Here is a 17,222-nt window from a genome sequence, read left to right as displayed (position 1 = left end):
TTGTTACATAGGGGAGCTGAAATTTAGAAAAAAAAGTGTACTTATCCTTTGAAAGTGTAAGTCAATTCAATCTGCTTGGTATCTTGTTTCGTCTGATCCTGTCTGCTCATTTATACCAACAAGCCTAACAAAATTTGTTTGTATGACTTACAAATTAAAACCAAGACACACAAAACATTAATTTATAATGAATTATAATAATATATATATATATAATTATAATAAATTGTATCGTTTAAACATAAAATAGTTTAGAAGTTTAGATCAGTTTTCAAAATGATTATTTTAAATCCAGCATATAGTAAATACAGTTCAACTATGAAAATATTAATGTTTTACCTTGTAATCTGGAGGTATTCTGGCACCAAAACCAAAAGCAGGAAACATTTTGTCACTAGGAAACAGGAAAAATGTCAAAATAAATTATTAGGTTAAAATGTTAAAGGTTAAAAGTTAGATGAGCTTGAACAAAAAAAAAAAGGAACAAAAAAAAAGATGGCAGTCATGGTACCATTTAATGTTGAACAATCACACAATTTCTGACTATATTTAGAATTTTTCCTCATGACCTAATTACATTTTAAAAGAACCATGCTAACAGCTCTACCTGGAGAGGGGTGGAAAACGGCACTGTTATTGTTACTAGAGAATTATATTGGGAAACTCTAAACACTATAGTAATACAGTCTCACGTAAATGTACCAGTATTTTATAGGCATTTTATGCGATAGACTAACACAAAGTGGCACATAATTGTGAAGTGAAAAGAAAATTATAAATGTTTTACAAATAAATATCTGAAAAGTGTAGCGTGCATTTGTATCCAGCCCACTAAAATCTAGTGGAACCAACCGCCTTCAGAAGTCACCTAATTAGCAAATAGAGTCTACCTGTGTGTAATTTAATCTCAGTATAAATACAGCTGCTTTGTGAAGCCCTCAGAGGTTTGTTAGAGAACCTTAGTGAAAAAACAGCATTATGAAGGCCAAGGAACACACCGGACAGGTCAGGGATAACGTTGTGGAGAAGTATAAAGCAGGGTTAGGTTATAAAAAAATATCCAAAGCTTTGAACATCTCACAGAAGACTGCTCAATCCATCATCGGAAAATAGAAAGAGTATGACACAACTGCAAATCTACCAAAACATGGCCATCCACCTAAACTAACAGGCCAGGCAAGGAGAGCATTAATCAAAGAAGCAGCCAAGGGGCCCATGGTAACTCTGGAGGAGCTGCAGAGATCCACAGCTTAGGTAGGACTCAACTATTAGTCGTGCACTCCACAAATCTGGCCTTTAAGGAAGAGTGGCAAGAAGAACGCCATGGTTGAAAGAAAAAGCCATAAGAAGTCCCATTTGCAGTTTGTGAGAAGCCATGTGGGGGCACAGCAAACATGTGGAAGAGGGTGCTGGTCAGATGAGACCAAAATGTCACTTTTTGGCCTAAAAGCAAAACGCTATGTGTGGAAGAAAGAAAACACTGCAAATCTACCTGAACACACAATCCTCATTGTGAAACATGGTGGTGGCAGCATCATGTTGTGGGGATGCTTTTCATTAGCAGGGACAGGGAATCTGGTCAGAGTTGATGGGAAGATGGATGGAGCCAAATACAGGGCAATCTTAGAAGAAAACCTGTTAGAGTCTGCAAAAGACTTGAGACTGGGGTGGAGGTTCACCTTCCAGCAGTACAACGATCCTAAACATATAGCCAGAGCTAAAATAGAGTGGTTTAGATCAAAGCAGTAGAGGAACTACCAGGGTCACACCAGTCGCACTTGTGACTGGGCCCTGGCGTTCCCCCACTATGGGGGAGGGCCCGCTGCCAGAAGGTTCTCCTGCTAGTTACCCAGAGGCAATGATGGGAGAGTGTACTATCACTGCACAGCTGACCAAGCACCCAGCCCCTCTGCCCACAGAGTTCGCAGCTGCACTGTGTACAGTATTATCACCGCCACAGTAATTGCACAGTGGATCGCTCACCCAGAGCCACTAAGTTTGCAGCTGCAAACCCTTATAGCCATCGGGAGGCAGAAACTGAATACTTTTGTCAGCCAACTAGGTAGGAACATGGTTCATAGAGTCATAAGTTGACACAGAGAGCAAGTGAGTACCATCCCAACCCCCATCAATGCTGCTACTGATCCCATCACCTTCCAACACTGCCACTTCCCCCATTCCCCCACAAAGCACTAAAACTGCTCCCATCCTACGACCACTATCACACTGATCCCATCCCCCAACCAACATTGCTACTGATCCCATCCCATCCCAGCACTTCCACTGATTCCATCCCCCTAACACTGCTACTGATCCCACCCCCAGCATCTTCCACTGATCCCACCCACCCCCCCAGCATATGTCATTTACCGGCCCCTTCCTTGTCTGAATGGACCGAGTCAGTGATCTGTACAGAGGTAAAAAAAAAAAAAAATAATAATAAAAAACGACTGACACAAGTGGTGGAACTACCAGGGTCGCAAAGGTCATACTTGCAACCGAGCCCTGACCTTCTGCCACTGGGCTTTGGAGGAAGGAATGAGTCCCAGGCCCATGAGAAAAGTCCCTGTCTGGGGGTCAGGGGGGCCCTTTATAGTTTCTTGAACCGGGCCCCGAAGGTTCTAGTTACACCTCTGGATCAAATCATATTCATGTGTTAGAATGGCCCAGTTAAAGTCCATACTTAAATCCAATTAAGAATCTGTCGCAAAAACTTGAAAATTGCTGTTCACAGATGCTCTCCATCCAATCTGACAGTACTTTAACTATTTTGCATAGAAGAATGGCCGAAAATAAAACTTTCTAGATGGTAGAGACATACCCGAAAAGACCTGCAGCTGTAATTGCAGCGAAAGGTGGTTCTACAAAGTATTGACTCAGGGGGGCAGAAAACAAACGCATGCCACACTTTTCACAGATTTATTTGTAAAAAAAAATAAAACCATTTATCATTTTCTTTCTACTTTACAATTGTGTGCCACTTTGTATTGGTCTATCACATGAAATCCCAATAAAATGCATTTGCGTTTATGGTTGTAACATGACAAAATGTGGAACATTTCAAGGGGTATGAATACTTTTTCAAGGCACTGTAGTAATTAAAGTAATACAATAAAACTGCATTCATGAGTTTTATGGTCATCCTGCCAATGTTTATAGTTTTTTTTTTTTGGTTTATTTTTTAATATAGGCAGCATTTCTCAGCCAGGATTACATGGAACCCTGAATGAGCGGCGGTAAAAAGTCAGCCGAGAAAACCGAGGGGAAAGCCGAGAACACGGCAGGAAAACTGCCATGGAGCTTTGGCAGGGAATCCCGCCCGTGTGTATGCTCCATCGGCACTGCCTCATAGGAAAGTAGTAGATCTGGCAGAAAAAAAAAACGCTGGGAATCCCGACGGGAAAATAGAGAGCAGGTTTTCTATTTTCCCTGACAGGAAAACTGCAAGGAAGCATACACATGTCCGGTTTTCCCGGCCAAAAGCTCCCCTCGCAGTTTTCCTGCCGGGAAAACCGGTCATGTGTACGAGGCTTTAGAGAAGTTTCCACTGACACCATTGATCTATTTAGCTATCTTTAAGGCCTCGTACACACGACCGAACATGTCTGCTGAAACTGGTCCGCAGAACAGTTTCAGCTGACATGTTCGGTCGTCTGTACGTCCGACCGGACAATTTTCCGGCGGATCGGACAGGTTTTCAGCATGCTAAGAAACATGTCCGCTGGAAACCTGTCCGTCGGACATGTTCGGTCGCCTGTACGACTTACCGGACATGTCCACTCGGCCGAAAGCCCTCGCATGCGTCCAAGTGATTCGACGCATGCGTGGAAGCATTGACCTTCCAGGGTTGCGCACGTTGCCGCGTCATCGTCGCGGCGACGGCGCGGCCACGTCACCGCATATCCTGTCCGCGGGGATTTTGGTTTGATGGTGTGTACAACCATCAGACCAAAATCCGGCAGCGGACATGTCCGATGAAAACGGTCCGGCGGACCGTTTTCATCGGACAGTCCGTCCGTGTGTACGAGGCCTAATGAGGTTTATTCCCAGTGACCAAAAATGTAAGGAGTATTCTTCCCAGTGACTATCACACTAATGTAGCATGAGCTGTAGAAATGGTAATTATTAACAGGGGTTCCCAGAGATTGAAATGTAATTTCAAGAGTTCCTCCAGTTTAAAAGGTTGAAAAAGGTTGGTTTTATCAGGCAGTTTTAATTAATATTCTGCACACAAAAGGTACCTAAAAAAATGGAGGTCTTTCATATGATGTCAAATCTGATATTCAGCCGTGAGTAGCTAAACCGGTGTGATGTCTTTTGGTGTTTTGTACCTGAACAACACAGAATGATTTTCCCTATGGTCAAAATGCTGTCAGTCGGCTTTGCTTGTGCTCTTGTGAAGCCATTATAATATCTACTATTGCTACTTCAGCTGATTTAATGTATGCTTCTCGCAGCTTTTGCTCTGCGTATGGATGTCCTGTGGGGATCCAGTTCCTTTCATGTTGGTCACTGACAGATGCTTGGAACTCAAGATGAAGGATTTTTATTTGTGACAGTGTTTGAACAAAATATGACTGAAACTGAGAATTTCTAGGATGACCTTGCTGCTCCTAGAAGCCAAAGGAAGCATTTCTGCTTAATCAATACATGTCCTGGCTGTTTAATATGATCCTCTGGCAGATGGCCAAGGTTTATATGAGAGAGTTGTGAATTGTGAAATTAAATGAAAGATGTTCTCTGTTTGAAATTATGGTTTATGGTCCGTAACACAGCTGGACATGTTTCTTCCTTACTAGAAAAAAAAGTTACAAACAGAAAGCATAACAATAGCACATACTGTACATATGAAATTACGGAAGTAGAGACAGTGAAGCAAAAATTCATGTATTTTCACCATCTTTTTTGTCCACTCATTAAACAAACAAATGGTAGGACTCTTAAAGCTGAACTCCAGGCAAAAAAAGCTAAATATACAGATTAAATAGATTAAAAAAAGCAATTTTCCCAAAGGATTGCTATTTTTGTCTATTCAGCCCTTGGATTACATCTGCCAGAAATCACAGCCAGCCTAGAGACCTGACTTTCCTTCGCTGCAGTTTAGCAATAAATCTAGGTTTTGTCCCTGCCCTCAGCTAGTGATTGAACAATAATGGAGAAGCAACATACTGATGAGCTCATCTATTGATCACTCTGGGGCAGATCCACAAAAGGATTACGCCGGCGTATCTATTGATACGCCGGCGTAATTTTAAAACTCCCTGCGTCGTATCTTTGTTTTGTATCTACAAAACAGACGGCATCTCGGAGGGATCCGACAGGCGTACGTCTTAGTACGCCGTCGGATCTTAAGGTGCAATATTTCGGCGGCCGCTAGGTGGCGTTACCGTCAAAATACGCGTCGAGTATGCAAATTAGCTATTTACGGCGATCCACGAACGTACGTCCGGCCGGCGCATTTTTTTACGTCGTTTTCGTTCAGCTTTTTCCGGCGTATAGTTAAAGCTGCTGTTCTGAGGCGTACTCAATGTTAAGTATGGCCGTCGTTCCCGCGTAGAAATTTGAAATTTTTACGTCGTTTGCGTAAGTCATAGAATGACGTCACCGTCGGAAGCATTGGCTTTTTCCGGGTTAATTTCGAGCATGCGCACTAGGATACCCCCACGGACGGTGCATGCGCAGTTAAAAAAAAAACGTTGTTTACGTCGGGTCACAATGTATTTACATAAAACACGCCCCCATTACATCCATTTGAATTAGGCGCCATTACGCCGGCAAAGATACACTACGCCGCCCTAACTTAGGGCGCGGATTCTTTCAGGATTTGAAAAAAAAAGTAAGTTACGGCGGCGTAGTATATCTTAGATACGCTACGCCCGGCGCATAAATGCGCTGCTGTACGAGGATCTGCCCCCCTGTTTCATATCCCGATCATCATGTACCTTGTCAACTCCTGATGTAAAATGCTGGGAATGGGCCAGGTTCTGGAGATGATGTAACTCCTGTGCACAAACAATAACCAAAGAGGATGCCTGAGAAGAACTAGCAGCAGCGGAGATGGCAGTAGCAGGGAACATTGAAGGGTTGAGGGTGTCTGCTGTTAGTTCACCTTAAAAAATTTTATGTACAAATGAACTATTGGTTAAGGACAGTAGCGAGGGCAAGAGCGAGAGCCCTTACTTGCAATTTGGGAATTCTCTGACATTTATGGACATGTGTAATCTTCTGTCTAAGTATTAACGATACAGCAAAACTCACTAGCCCTCTACACTTCTAGGGAAGTCCCGGCGGTAGATATTTGGCTGCAATGCAAATACATTTTTTTTTTGCAGTTACCTCAGCAGTGACTAAAGAGTAGAATATACAGTGTGGGCCACTAATTGACGATGGACCATGTCCTCTTGATCTCCCCAAGGATAATTACATTTATGTCAGTTAGTCTTTAATCCTAACCTCCATATATATAATCCTATACCTTCAATTGATGCAGAGGAAAGAAAAAACACATTAAAGTATGATTCAATTTGCTCCAGGGGAAAAAAAAATCCTGATCCCCAAGAGGCAATCACATATTCCCTGGATCAACTACCCCTTGTGTTATTACCTATAAATGTTAATATCCAGTTATATGCTGTGCATTTAGCAATGCATCCAGCTCTTTTAAAAACACAATCTACTCAGCTGGCTAGAAATACTTCTTAAGGGAGTCTATTCCACATTTTCACAGCTCTTACTGTTGGAAAGCCTTACCAAATGTGGATATTAAATCTCTTTTCTTCCTGGTCTAAAGAGTACCCCCTTGTCCTCTGTAATGAATTGAACGTGAATAACGCAACACCAAGTTCACTATATGGGCCTTTTTATATAAGGTAAGCATGCCCCCTCCCCTTAACCACTTAAGGACCTTGCCTGTTTTTCAGATTTGGTGTTTACAAGATAGTAAAGTTAGCCCAATTGTTATACTGTGAAAGATAATGTTACGCTGAGTAAAATGATACCCAACATGTCACGCTTCAAAATTGCACCCGCTCGTGGAATGGCGTTAACTTTTAACCTTAAAAATCTCCATAGGCGACGTTTAAAAAAATCTATAGGTTGCATCTTTTGAGTTACAGAGGAGGTCTAGGGCTAGAATTATTTCTCTCGCTCTAATGATCGCGGTGATACCTCACTTGTGTGGTTTGAACACTGTTTTCATATGCGGACGCTACTCACGTATGCGTTCACTTCTGTGCGTGAGCTCGTCAGGACGGGGCGCTTTAAAAATATATTTTTTGTTTTCTTATTTTTTTTTTTTTTTTTTATTAATTTATACACAAAAAAAAGGGTCACTTTTATTCCTATTACAAGGAATGTAATAGAAAAAAGCATGACAGGTCCTCTTAAATATGAGATCTGGGGTCAAAAAGACCTCAGAACCCATATTTAGACTAAAATGCAAAAAAAAAAAAAATGACGACAAGAAAATATTGCTTTAAGAAGCATGGGCGGAAGTGACATTTTGATGTTGCTTCCGCCCTGCTATGCTATAGGGATGGGTCGGGGCTCCTTGCCCTTACTCGTATTCCTAGCCAAGCAGGGGACAGGACCCGATTGCCTCCGCCACTGCCGACAGCTCCTGTAAGCGGCGGAGGGCGTGGGAGAGCAGCGGGAGGGCGCGGGAGAGCACCGATAACGGTGATCTTGTGGCGAATCCGCCGTGGAGACCACTGTTATCGTTTACAGGACCGCTCAAAGAAAAGATGGATATCTCGCTTGTGGCAGCAGCTGCTGCCGTTACCGAGGTATCCATCTTTAAAGTTCCGATGTATATATACATGAGCGGGTCCTTAAGTGGTTAAATCGAGAATACATTCAGTTCAGCTAATCTTTATTTACCGCTGAGCCACTCTATGCCTCTTATTAATTAGCATTTTCTCAATTTTTCCAATATTCTTTTTGTGGACTTGTGCCCACAACTGAACAGGATATTCTAGATGAGGTTTTAGTAATGTTTGTACAGGGGCAAAAGTATGTCTCTCTCTCTAGGGTCTATACCTCTTTTAATACCAATTATTTTGCTAGCTTTAGAAACTGCAGCTTGGCATTGTATGGTATTATTAACTCTATAATCTATAAGACCACCCACATCCTTCTCTACTATTGACACCTCTTGCTGTTCTCCTAGAATGTATCATACATGCATGTGTTTACCCCCAGGGGCATAACTGTAAAATTTACCATCATTAAACCTCACTTGCCACATAGTTGCCCAATTAGGTTGGCTTGTATGTTAGAGGCATCCTGTAAGGATGTCATTTCACTGCATAGCTTGATGTCATCTTCAAATACTGAAATGGTACTTTTAATGCCAAGCTCTGTATCATTTTTAAATATGTTGAAAAGTAAGGGTCCCAAAACTGAACCTCCTGGTGCACCACTAATAATCTTAGACCATTCAGAGTATGAATTATTAATCACAACTCCCTGTTTTTGATTACTTTATCATAACAAGAAATCAGATTTGTTTGGCAAATTCAGACTTTGATGATTCCATGCTGACTATTGCCTAAAATATTGTTTTCTAGCAAAAAACATTATTTGGTGGCCTTTTATAAAACTCTCTGGTATCTTCCTAACTATAGAAGTTAATCTAACTGGTCTGTAGTTACTTGTTAAAGACTGTGATGCCTTTTAAAATGCAGACACCACATTGGTGTTACCCCAATCCAGAAGTACTTAAAATTAAAGAGTCTTTATAAATTAAAAGCAATGTTTTTGAAATAACAGAGCTCAACTCTTTGAGCACTCATGGGTTTATGCCACTTGGTCCAGGTGCTTTATTCACTTCTATTTTGCCTAATAATTCTGGACCATATACATTTTGAGCCATTGTGGATAAGTTGCCAATACTATCCCCATTCTGGTCTTGAGCTCACCCATTTTCCTTTGTAAACACAGAGATGAAAAATGTATTTAATAATTTTGCCTTATCTTTGTCCCCAGTAACCAACTCATAATTATCTTGTAAAGGGCCTAAATGCTCAGACCCACATTTTTTTACTGTAAATTTATTTGCTAAATCATTCATTTAGATGTTTTTGCTTTTGATTTCTCCTTTACACATTCTGTTTTATTATTTGTAACATTTTAAAAGATGCTAGTGTTCTTTTTTTTCTATATTTTTTGAATGCTCCTTTTTTATTATTTATAGCTTTATCAACATTGGACATGAGCCACATACGTTTTATTATTACCCATATATTTTGTTGTTTTGAAGCATTACCATTTCTATTCTATGTTTCTTAATGAAAACATTCCCTTCATGTCTAAATTTTGGAGAGCACCCCTCCACCTTGGAACATTTTGTGTTTTTATCTTTCCAGTATGTGCTTGTTGTTTTCAGCTAACATTAACATTCAGTTGGGATTTATTGGGACTTTTGCATTATATATTGGATTATCACATTCACTTATTTATTTAACAGTTTATATTTCACTGTTATTTTATACATGCCTGTCTTTTGAGCATTGCTATTCACATATGTATTGCTTTGTACATATAAGTTATTTGTTTCCTAATTTTTTTCACAGAAGTTTTGGGTATTATCAATATATTGTTTTAGCGCTGTACCTCATATTTTAACACATTTCCAATTTTCTAGCCACAATTCTTTGGTACTGGCAGAAATTTTCTAAATCACTATTCATAGTTTAGCGCAGTGCTTTTCCAATTCTTTGGTTTGTTTTTCTAACATTAAATTAAATCATGTTATGGTCACTCCTACCCAGATGTTCCTGTATATGGACATTAGTAAGGTAATCTTTACAATCTTTGAGATTGACAGGTCCAGCAGAGGATCATTTCTGGTTGGGGCTTCTATAAACGGTACCATAAAATTATCTTGTGATAGATTTTTTTAAATTCCACCCTGTTACTATTCCAGCAATGCCTCTACTCCATTCAATTCAGGATAGTTACAATCCTCCATTATTATCAAAGTCTTAGCCCCTACAGCCTTTTCTATCTGTGCAAGGAGTTGAGTCTCCACCTCCACATTAGCACTGGATGGCCTGTAACAAAGTTGAAGTACGCACACCCATATGTAGCACAACCCATAATGCTTCACCTTTATAAAACTCACCCTCTTTCAACATTGAGATCACTTCTCACATTAGAAACAGACACTGACAACGTTTCATTTCACCCTGTCCCCCCCTTAAAGCGGGAGTTCACCCGAATTTTTTTTTTTAACAGTAGATTGGGCCTAATTACGGGAAGCAGAATCGGGTGTTTTGATTAAAATCAATGCAGTACTTACCTTTTTTGAGATAGATGTTCTCCCGCCGCTTCCGGGTATGGGCTGCGGGACTGGGCGTTGTTATTTGATTGACAGCCTTCCGACGGTCGCATACATCGCATCACGAGTTGCCGAACGTCGGTGCGGCGCTATACGGTGCCTGCGCACCGTCGTTCGGCTACTTTCGGAAACTGGTGACGCGCTGTATGCGACGGTCGGAAGGCTCTCAATCAAATAGGAACGCCCAGTCCCGCAACCCATACCGGGAAGCGGCGGGAGAACATCTATCTCAAAAAAGGTAAGTACTGCATTGATTTTAATCAAAACACCCGATTCTGCTTCCCGTAATTAGGCCCAATATACTGTTAAAAATTGATATTTTGGGTGAACCTCCACTTTAAAGAAATCATAGCCAGGAAGATTAATAATCCATCTGTGTGAAGAATGAAGCCAGGATTTAGCAATACTAATGAATTAATATTTCTCTTCATGTACCAAAGCTTCCAACTCTCCTATTTGGTTGGCAGACTTCTGCCATTGGTGAACAAACACTTTTCATTCTCACATTTTGCACTTCTGTTTTGCATATCTTTTTTTAGTAGCACACACAGTACTATAATTGCCAATGGTTGTTTGTAACATGGGAAACTTCTTATCACATGCCAAATCCCTCCTCTAATCTTCCTCTATTCCACCCTCCTTTAGTGTCTGACCCCTGTCTGACTTGTCTGCCCCATTATATTCTAATTCTTCCTCCCAACCTTGAAACTAGTTTAAATACCCATCTTTCCTATATAAACCTCTCACCAAGCCTAGTCAAATCCTTCCCTTTTACACCAGTCTTTTAGCCATGCATTCAGTTCTCTATGTTCCCCCTGCCTCTCCTGTGTTGTACATGACACAAGAAATATTTCAGAGAATATAACATATGAGGTCCTTTTCTTTCAACCAAAAACAATGAGCCCATACGTCTTTGGGGCTATTTGAAGAAAGCTATTTGTTGGTTAAAAATGTACTAGATACTTGAAAATTAACACTAGATACTGATATTTACATCTATGCAGCTAAGGTTACATGCAAATCCAGAGTTTTCCTTTAAAAGTCATATGGTATGTGTTCCCCTCTCCCATTTCCTATGCCTCTTAGCCTTTCATGTAAAAGGCAGGATCATTCTTGCTCATTATGAATCCTATACCTCTTTGTTGATCATTAAGACCAGCCAAAACATTAGCAGAAGGCATGAAAAAAGTAAGAGAGAGAAGTGTAATTCTCAAAACAAGAAAAAAAGGTATCTGTGACATAACTCTGTCCAGTATAGCCATAAATGCACCCTTTATTAGACAGACTTTAGTTGCAGACGCCTTCGGATCTAAGATGCAATTCTTCGGCGTCCGCTGGGTGGCGTTCCCTTCATTTTCCGCATTGAGTATGCAAATTAGCTATTTCCGACGATCCACGAACGTACGAGCGGCCGGCGCATTCCTTTACGTCGTCTCTAGTCGGCTTTTTTCGGCATATAGTTAAAGCTGCTATTTCGTGGTGTACTTAATGTTAAGTATGGCCGTCATTCCCGCGTATAATTTCACTTTTTTTTTTTGAGTAAGCCGTTCGTGAATCGGGATGGACGTAATTTACGTCCAGGTCAAAACCAATGACGTCCTTGCGACGTCATTTCGCGCAATGCACGGCGGGAAAGTTAGGGACGGCGCATGCGCAGTTCGTTCGGCGCGGGGACGCGCTTCATTTAAATGAAACACGCCCCCTACTCGCCCAATTTGAATTCCGCGCCGTTAAGCCGCTTGAGATACACTACGCCGCCGTAACTTACGGCGCAAAATCTTTATGGATTCAAACCAAAGCCAGGTAAGGTACGGCGGCGTAGTGTATCTCAGATACGATGCGCCGGGGCAGATCTTTGTGGATCTGCCCCCATGTTTTTACTGAATCCTGTAATTGTTTTACCCATATGTTATATTTTGATAGTCCTCTTAAAAATAGTGAATAGCAGTTAATATTCTGCAAAAACAGTAAAAAATGCCACTCTCAGGAGAGATCTTCACGCCTTGCATTCCAAGATTGTTATTACCGTATTTATCGGCGTATAACATGCACAGGCGTATAACACGCACCCTAACTTTACGAGGGAAATTTCAGGAAAAAAACTTTCCACAGCCCCCTGCGTATAACACGCAGGCACAGTTTACCCTCTATTTTTGGGGTAAAAAGTGGAGTGTTATACGCCAATAAATACAGTAACTATTAGTTGTGCAACATCAATGGATAGAATTTGTACTGGAGGTAGAGGATTAAGTATGCAGGCTGTTTTATGTACATAGCTCAGTTAAATCTAGGGGGACATAACTGTACAAGTACCAATGTGGATAAACATCTTGTTGCCTCAAGACTCTTGAAAATAATTACAAGGTAATCGACAAGCCAGTCATCAGAACCTGGTAAACAATTACAGAAAGACATATAATAGCATCCCCTGAGAAGTGAGATGCCATAAACAGTATGTTACCTGTCATAATCTTGGCAAATTTCCCCAACAGCCACAAGTGCTTTTAGATACTCATTGGGCTGGTAAGGATGGATGTAGTGCAGAGAGCAGCTGTTCCGTGGGTCTCCATTAGATGCTGTGAAGTCAATTGCTACCTAGAATTAAGTGGAAAGGTATTATTATCTTTTAATTATATGGCATGCACACGCTCTGCAGTTCTAAACCATAACAGTACCTGTCACATTATATTTTTTTGTTATTGTAAACATACACACTCATTCTGGGACCAGCTTATTTGAAAAGAAGTTAACCACTTGAGGACTTAAGATATATGGTGTATGCCCTAAAACACTTTAATCAAATACCTTGGCTGTATGCTATATGCCCTGTTCCTCTTCCCACTGCTGCCGCTTCTGCTGGCAAATGTCGGCTGTCAAAACAATTCGGACTTACTTTGTAGCACAGAAGTGGCGGCAGCTGCTGCCATGTACAATTTAACTTTTAAACAGTGTTTGAAACTGCACCTGCTGTCTGGGTACCTGTTGCAGTGATTTGAACCTAAGGCCTCGTACACACGACCGAACATGTCCGCTGAAACTGGTCGGCGGACCAGTTTCCGCGGACATGTTCGGTCGTGTGTAGGGCTAAGCATGCTAAGAAACTTGTCCGCTGGAAGCCTGTCCGTCGGACATGTCCGATGGTCAGTACGACTCATCGGACATGTCCGCTGGCTCGAGAACCCGCGGCATGGCGTCGAAGTGATTCGACGCATGCGTGGAAGCATTGAACTTCCGGGTTTGCGGACGTGTCGGCGTCAACGTCACCGCCACGTCACCACGCTGTCTGTCCGCAGGGATTTTGGTTTGATGGTGTGTACAACCATCAGACCAAAATCTCCGAGCGGACATGTCCGATGAAAACGGTCCGCGGACCGTTTTCATCAGACATGTTCGCTCGTCTGTACAAGGCCTAACAGACACGTAGAGCAATACAGCATTTTTTTTTCATTAGAGAGAGTAAGGGTTAGAACCTTATCTGAATGCTGTTTAGAACCCAGCTGGAGATTTCTACAGGCAGATTGGATAGAGCAATAGAATATTGAATCCTTCCAACTCTATTCGAATCTGATCAAGAAAATGGTTTTGCCTGGAATTACACTAGTATTCTGGCTAATATAGGTGACTACTAGGATAGTAAAAACCAGACTCAAGCTCAACCTTAATATTAAAAAACCCAACTATAGCAATTGCGGGACAAATTGCTTATGTATTAACCACTTGAAGACCAAGCCTTTCCTGGCACTTTGTTTTTACAAGTTTAAATCAGTATTTTTTTGCTAGAAAACCCCCAAACATTACATATTTTACCAGACACCCTAGGGAATAAAATGGCGATTGTTGAAAATGGTAGTGTGGGGGCTAGTGACATACTAAAAAGCGGCACCAACATCCCTGGATATAGCATATACATATTGCAATTTTTTATGTTACACAACATTTGTGCAGAGGTTTTTCAAACACAATTTTTTGGGAAAAAATACTCTTTAATGAATTAAAAGAAATATATAAGTAAATAGATACCCAACGTGTCATACCATACAATTGCACACACTAGTGGAATGGCGACAAACTACGGTTCTTCAGAATGTCCATAGGCAATGCTTTAACATTTTTTTACAGGTTACCCGTTTAGTGTTACAGAGTACGTCTAGTGCAAGAATTATTGCTCTCCCGCTAACATTCGTGGCGATACATTATGCAATGAGAACACCGTTTACATATGCATGCATGACCTACGTATACGTTTGCTTTTGAGTGCAAGCATGGAGGGAAGGGAAGCTTTTTTTTTTTAACTGTCCCTTTTTTTTATCACTTTTATTCCTATTACAAGGAATGTAAACATCCCTTGTGATAGAAATAAGGATGACAGGTCCTCTTTATAGATCTGGAGTAAAAAAAAAAAAAAAAAAAAAGAATTCTCCTTTACCTTTAAAAGCAAAAGATATATATATATATATATATATATATATATATATATATATATATATATATATAAAAAAAAAAAGTTTGATCTTTTTCCGTTAAAAAAAAAATTGTTTACTTCCACCCTGGACCGGAAAAGATGTAATGACGTCGCTTCAGTCCTCCAAGGCCATAGATGTGATCAAGGACAATCTGTGACCAGCCGGCCGCACCAGTCCCTGCTGATAGCTTCAGCCATAACCCCGGTAAACCACTTTCAAACCACAAGGTATATATAAGTGATTAAGCATTACCCCCCAAAAAGAGACATCATTTTTTTTTACACGGATTAAATCCTAATAGGTATAAAAACCCCAGTAGGGGGCATAGTCCATGTTAACTATATGACTATAGCATGAAAAAGACCTCTCCTCCATATTAGCATCCACAGATAGACCACTTCATATGGCTAGATGGCCACTCAGAGTCCATGGTGAATTCTTATAATTTAATGTACTGTATTGTAGAACCAACCCACATATGGACAGTGTAGAACCAGAGTTCTACACTGTCCCAGAAGATTGCAGAGAGGAGTAGTTGCCTATGTGGCAAGAGATCAAAACTCAAATGTGGCATGTAAGGGGGCAAGGAGTGCTTAAAGCGGAAGTTCCACTTTTGGGTGAAACTCTGCTTTAAACTGTGTAAAGCATAGCTTGTAATTGCCTAATAAGGGAGCCACCAAATAAATAAGTAAAAGTTCCAAGCCATAAATTGCTAAAATAAAGTGATTCTTAGCCGTCCAATTAGGTCTTGGGACATCCAGACTGTTCTCATAGATGATGGTGGTATTATAGGTTTGTGTCCAGAGGCACCATGATCTCTTCTATGGATGAAGGTGGGGAGGGAGAGGCATCCCAACAGCTAACATTATGGAAGAAAGGCTGGAAACCTGACCAGTTTTGCTGGTCACGCTGGCTGCTTCAGAGGTAAATGTCAACCAATGCACGTGGAAAATGTTTGTAAATGTGCTTAAAATGTCTGCCATTTGGTACTAAAACTGCATAAAAATCATAAACATTGCCTCATCCTCACGCATGACACAAATAAACGTCAAAATGCAAATGAACATCATGAAATCACCACACATGCCATGATGTCACAATGTGATGCATAATATCGTCACTGCACATGTGGCAATTATGACCACACATGACCATATAGAGCAAAATAGCAATAGGTGTCCCCAAATTTCAGCACAAAACAGCAAATAAGAAACAAAACAAGGAAAGTATAACTATAAGACTGAAGGTTACTATACAGGTATATACTGTAGATGCAAGTTATTACATAATTATAATCAGTGTCATACAATGTGTCCAGCCATTCCCCGGGTGCTCAAACAATACAGAATGAACAATCCATCTGAGCACACAGGAAAGAGAAACCCCAAATGTCAGACCACCCCACACAATCCAAACAAAATTTAACCCCAAAAAGGTACAAAAGATAAGCTGTCAGTTAGACCAAACTTACAGCTCCACTTTGTTTTTTTTCTGTAGAACAATTTGATCAAAATTACGGTACCTTCTTTTGGTGTTGGGTTTACATCCTCCAACACCCAGCATTTCATTGATGTCCCTATCACGATTTATACACATGTGTCTTACCACGGGTGCCTTTAGATGTTGAGTAAACATCTCTTATATACTGTATGATCCTGACCAATAATGGTTTTACCAATTAGATAGTAGGTTTTTGTATGTTCTAGGTTTTTATTCAAATACTCTTTACATGTGTCAAGCAATTTGCTGGTGTCTCACTTATCTAGGGAAACATTATGGATTTTAATATACAGTATTGAGTTTGAGCTTGAGTCTGGTTTTTCCTTTTTTTCCATTAATATGTATACTGACAGTTCCCTTGTGACTTATAACAGTTGTGTTTTTTTTCTCTTCTTCTTTTTTGAGGTGGACACATTTTATCTTAATTTTCTGATTTATGTGCCACCATTCCAACTAAGCTATCATGCTCTCACAGGTTTCCCACTTGTTCTCCTGCAGAGGAAAATGTCCATAGAATTCTCACACAAAATTAAAATTTCAAATCCTAACTTTTTTTTTTGCTTTTAATGTTGACACTAGTAACTAATTAGATATGAAAATGTTTTTTCATTTTACAGAAATTACAATACAAATGTCATAAACTCACAAAAATATTTAACAATTTAATCATACTGAGAAACTGAAAAATTGGCATATCAGTTCAAAGTATAACAGGCAAAAACACAACTATATCTTATGACTAGTGAACCAACATTCCAAATCAAAATAGAAATATGGTTGTATAATCGGTCTTTGGCTATGATCACTATGGTACATAAAAGTATCAAGATTACCAAATCATGAATTAGGGAATAAGCATGTTAGACCCTTCGCATTGTTAATAAATCCAACATTTGTCTCTCAAATACAGACTTCCGAAG

General features: G+C 40.3%; 1 protein-coding gene across 1 annotated transcript in view; it reads right to left on the bottom strand.

The window, feature by feature from the left end:
- Positions 1–17,222, bottom strand: part of CPNE4 (copine 4) — a 508,892-nt gene that overhangs the window by 36,829 nt on the left and 454,841 nt on the right. Inside the window, exons 11-12 of the mRNA XM_040353037.1 lie at positions 12,801–12,934; positions 340–394 (exon numbers count right to left, since the gene is read on the bottom strand). Of these exons, the coding sequence (XP_040208971.1) occupies positions 340–394; positions 12,801–12,934 (189 nt within the window). The remainder of the gene's footprint in view (positions 1–339; positions 395–12,800; positions 12,935–17,222) is intronic.

This window comes from Rana temporaria, chromosome 5 (genome assembly GCF_905171775.1).
Source record: "Rana temporaria chromosome 5, aRanTem1.1, whole genome shotgun sequence".
NCBI classification, from domain to species: Eukaryota; Metazoa; Chordata; class Amphibia; order Anura; family Ranidae; genus Rana; species Rana temporaria.
The sequence above is the reverse complement of the archived record's forward strand: the minus strand, read 5'-3'. Positions and strand labels throughout refer to the sequence as shown.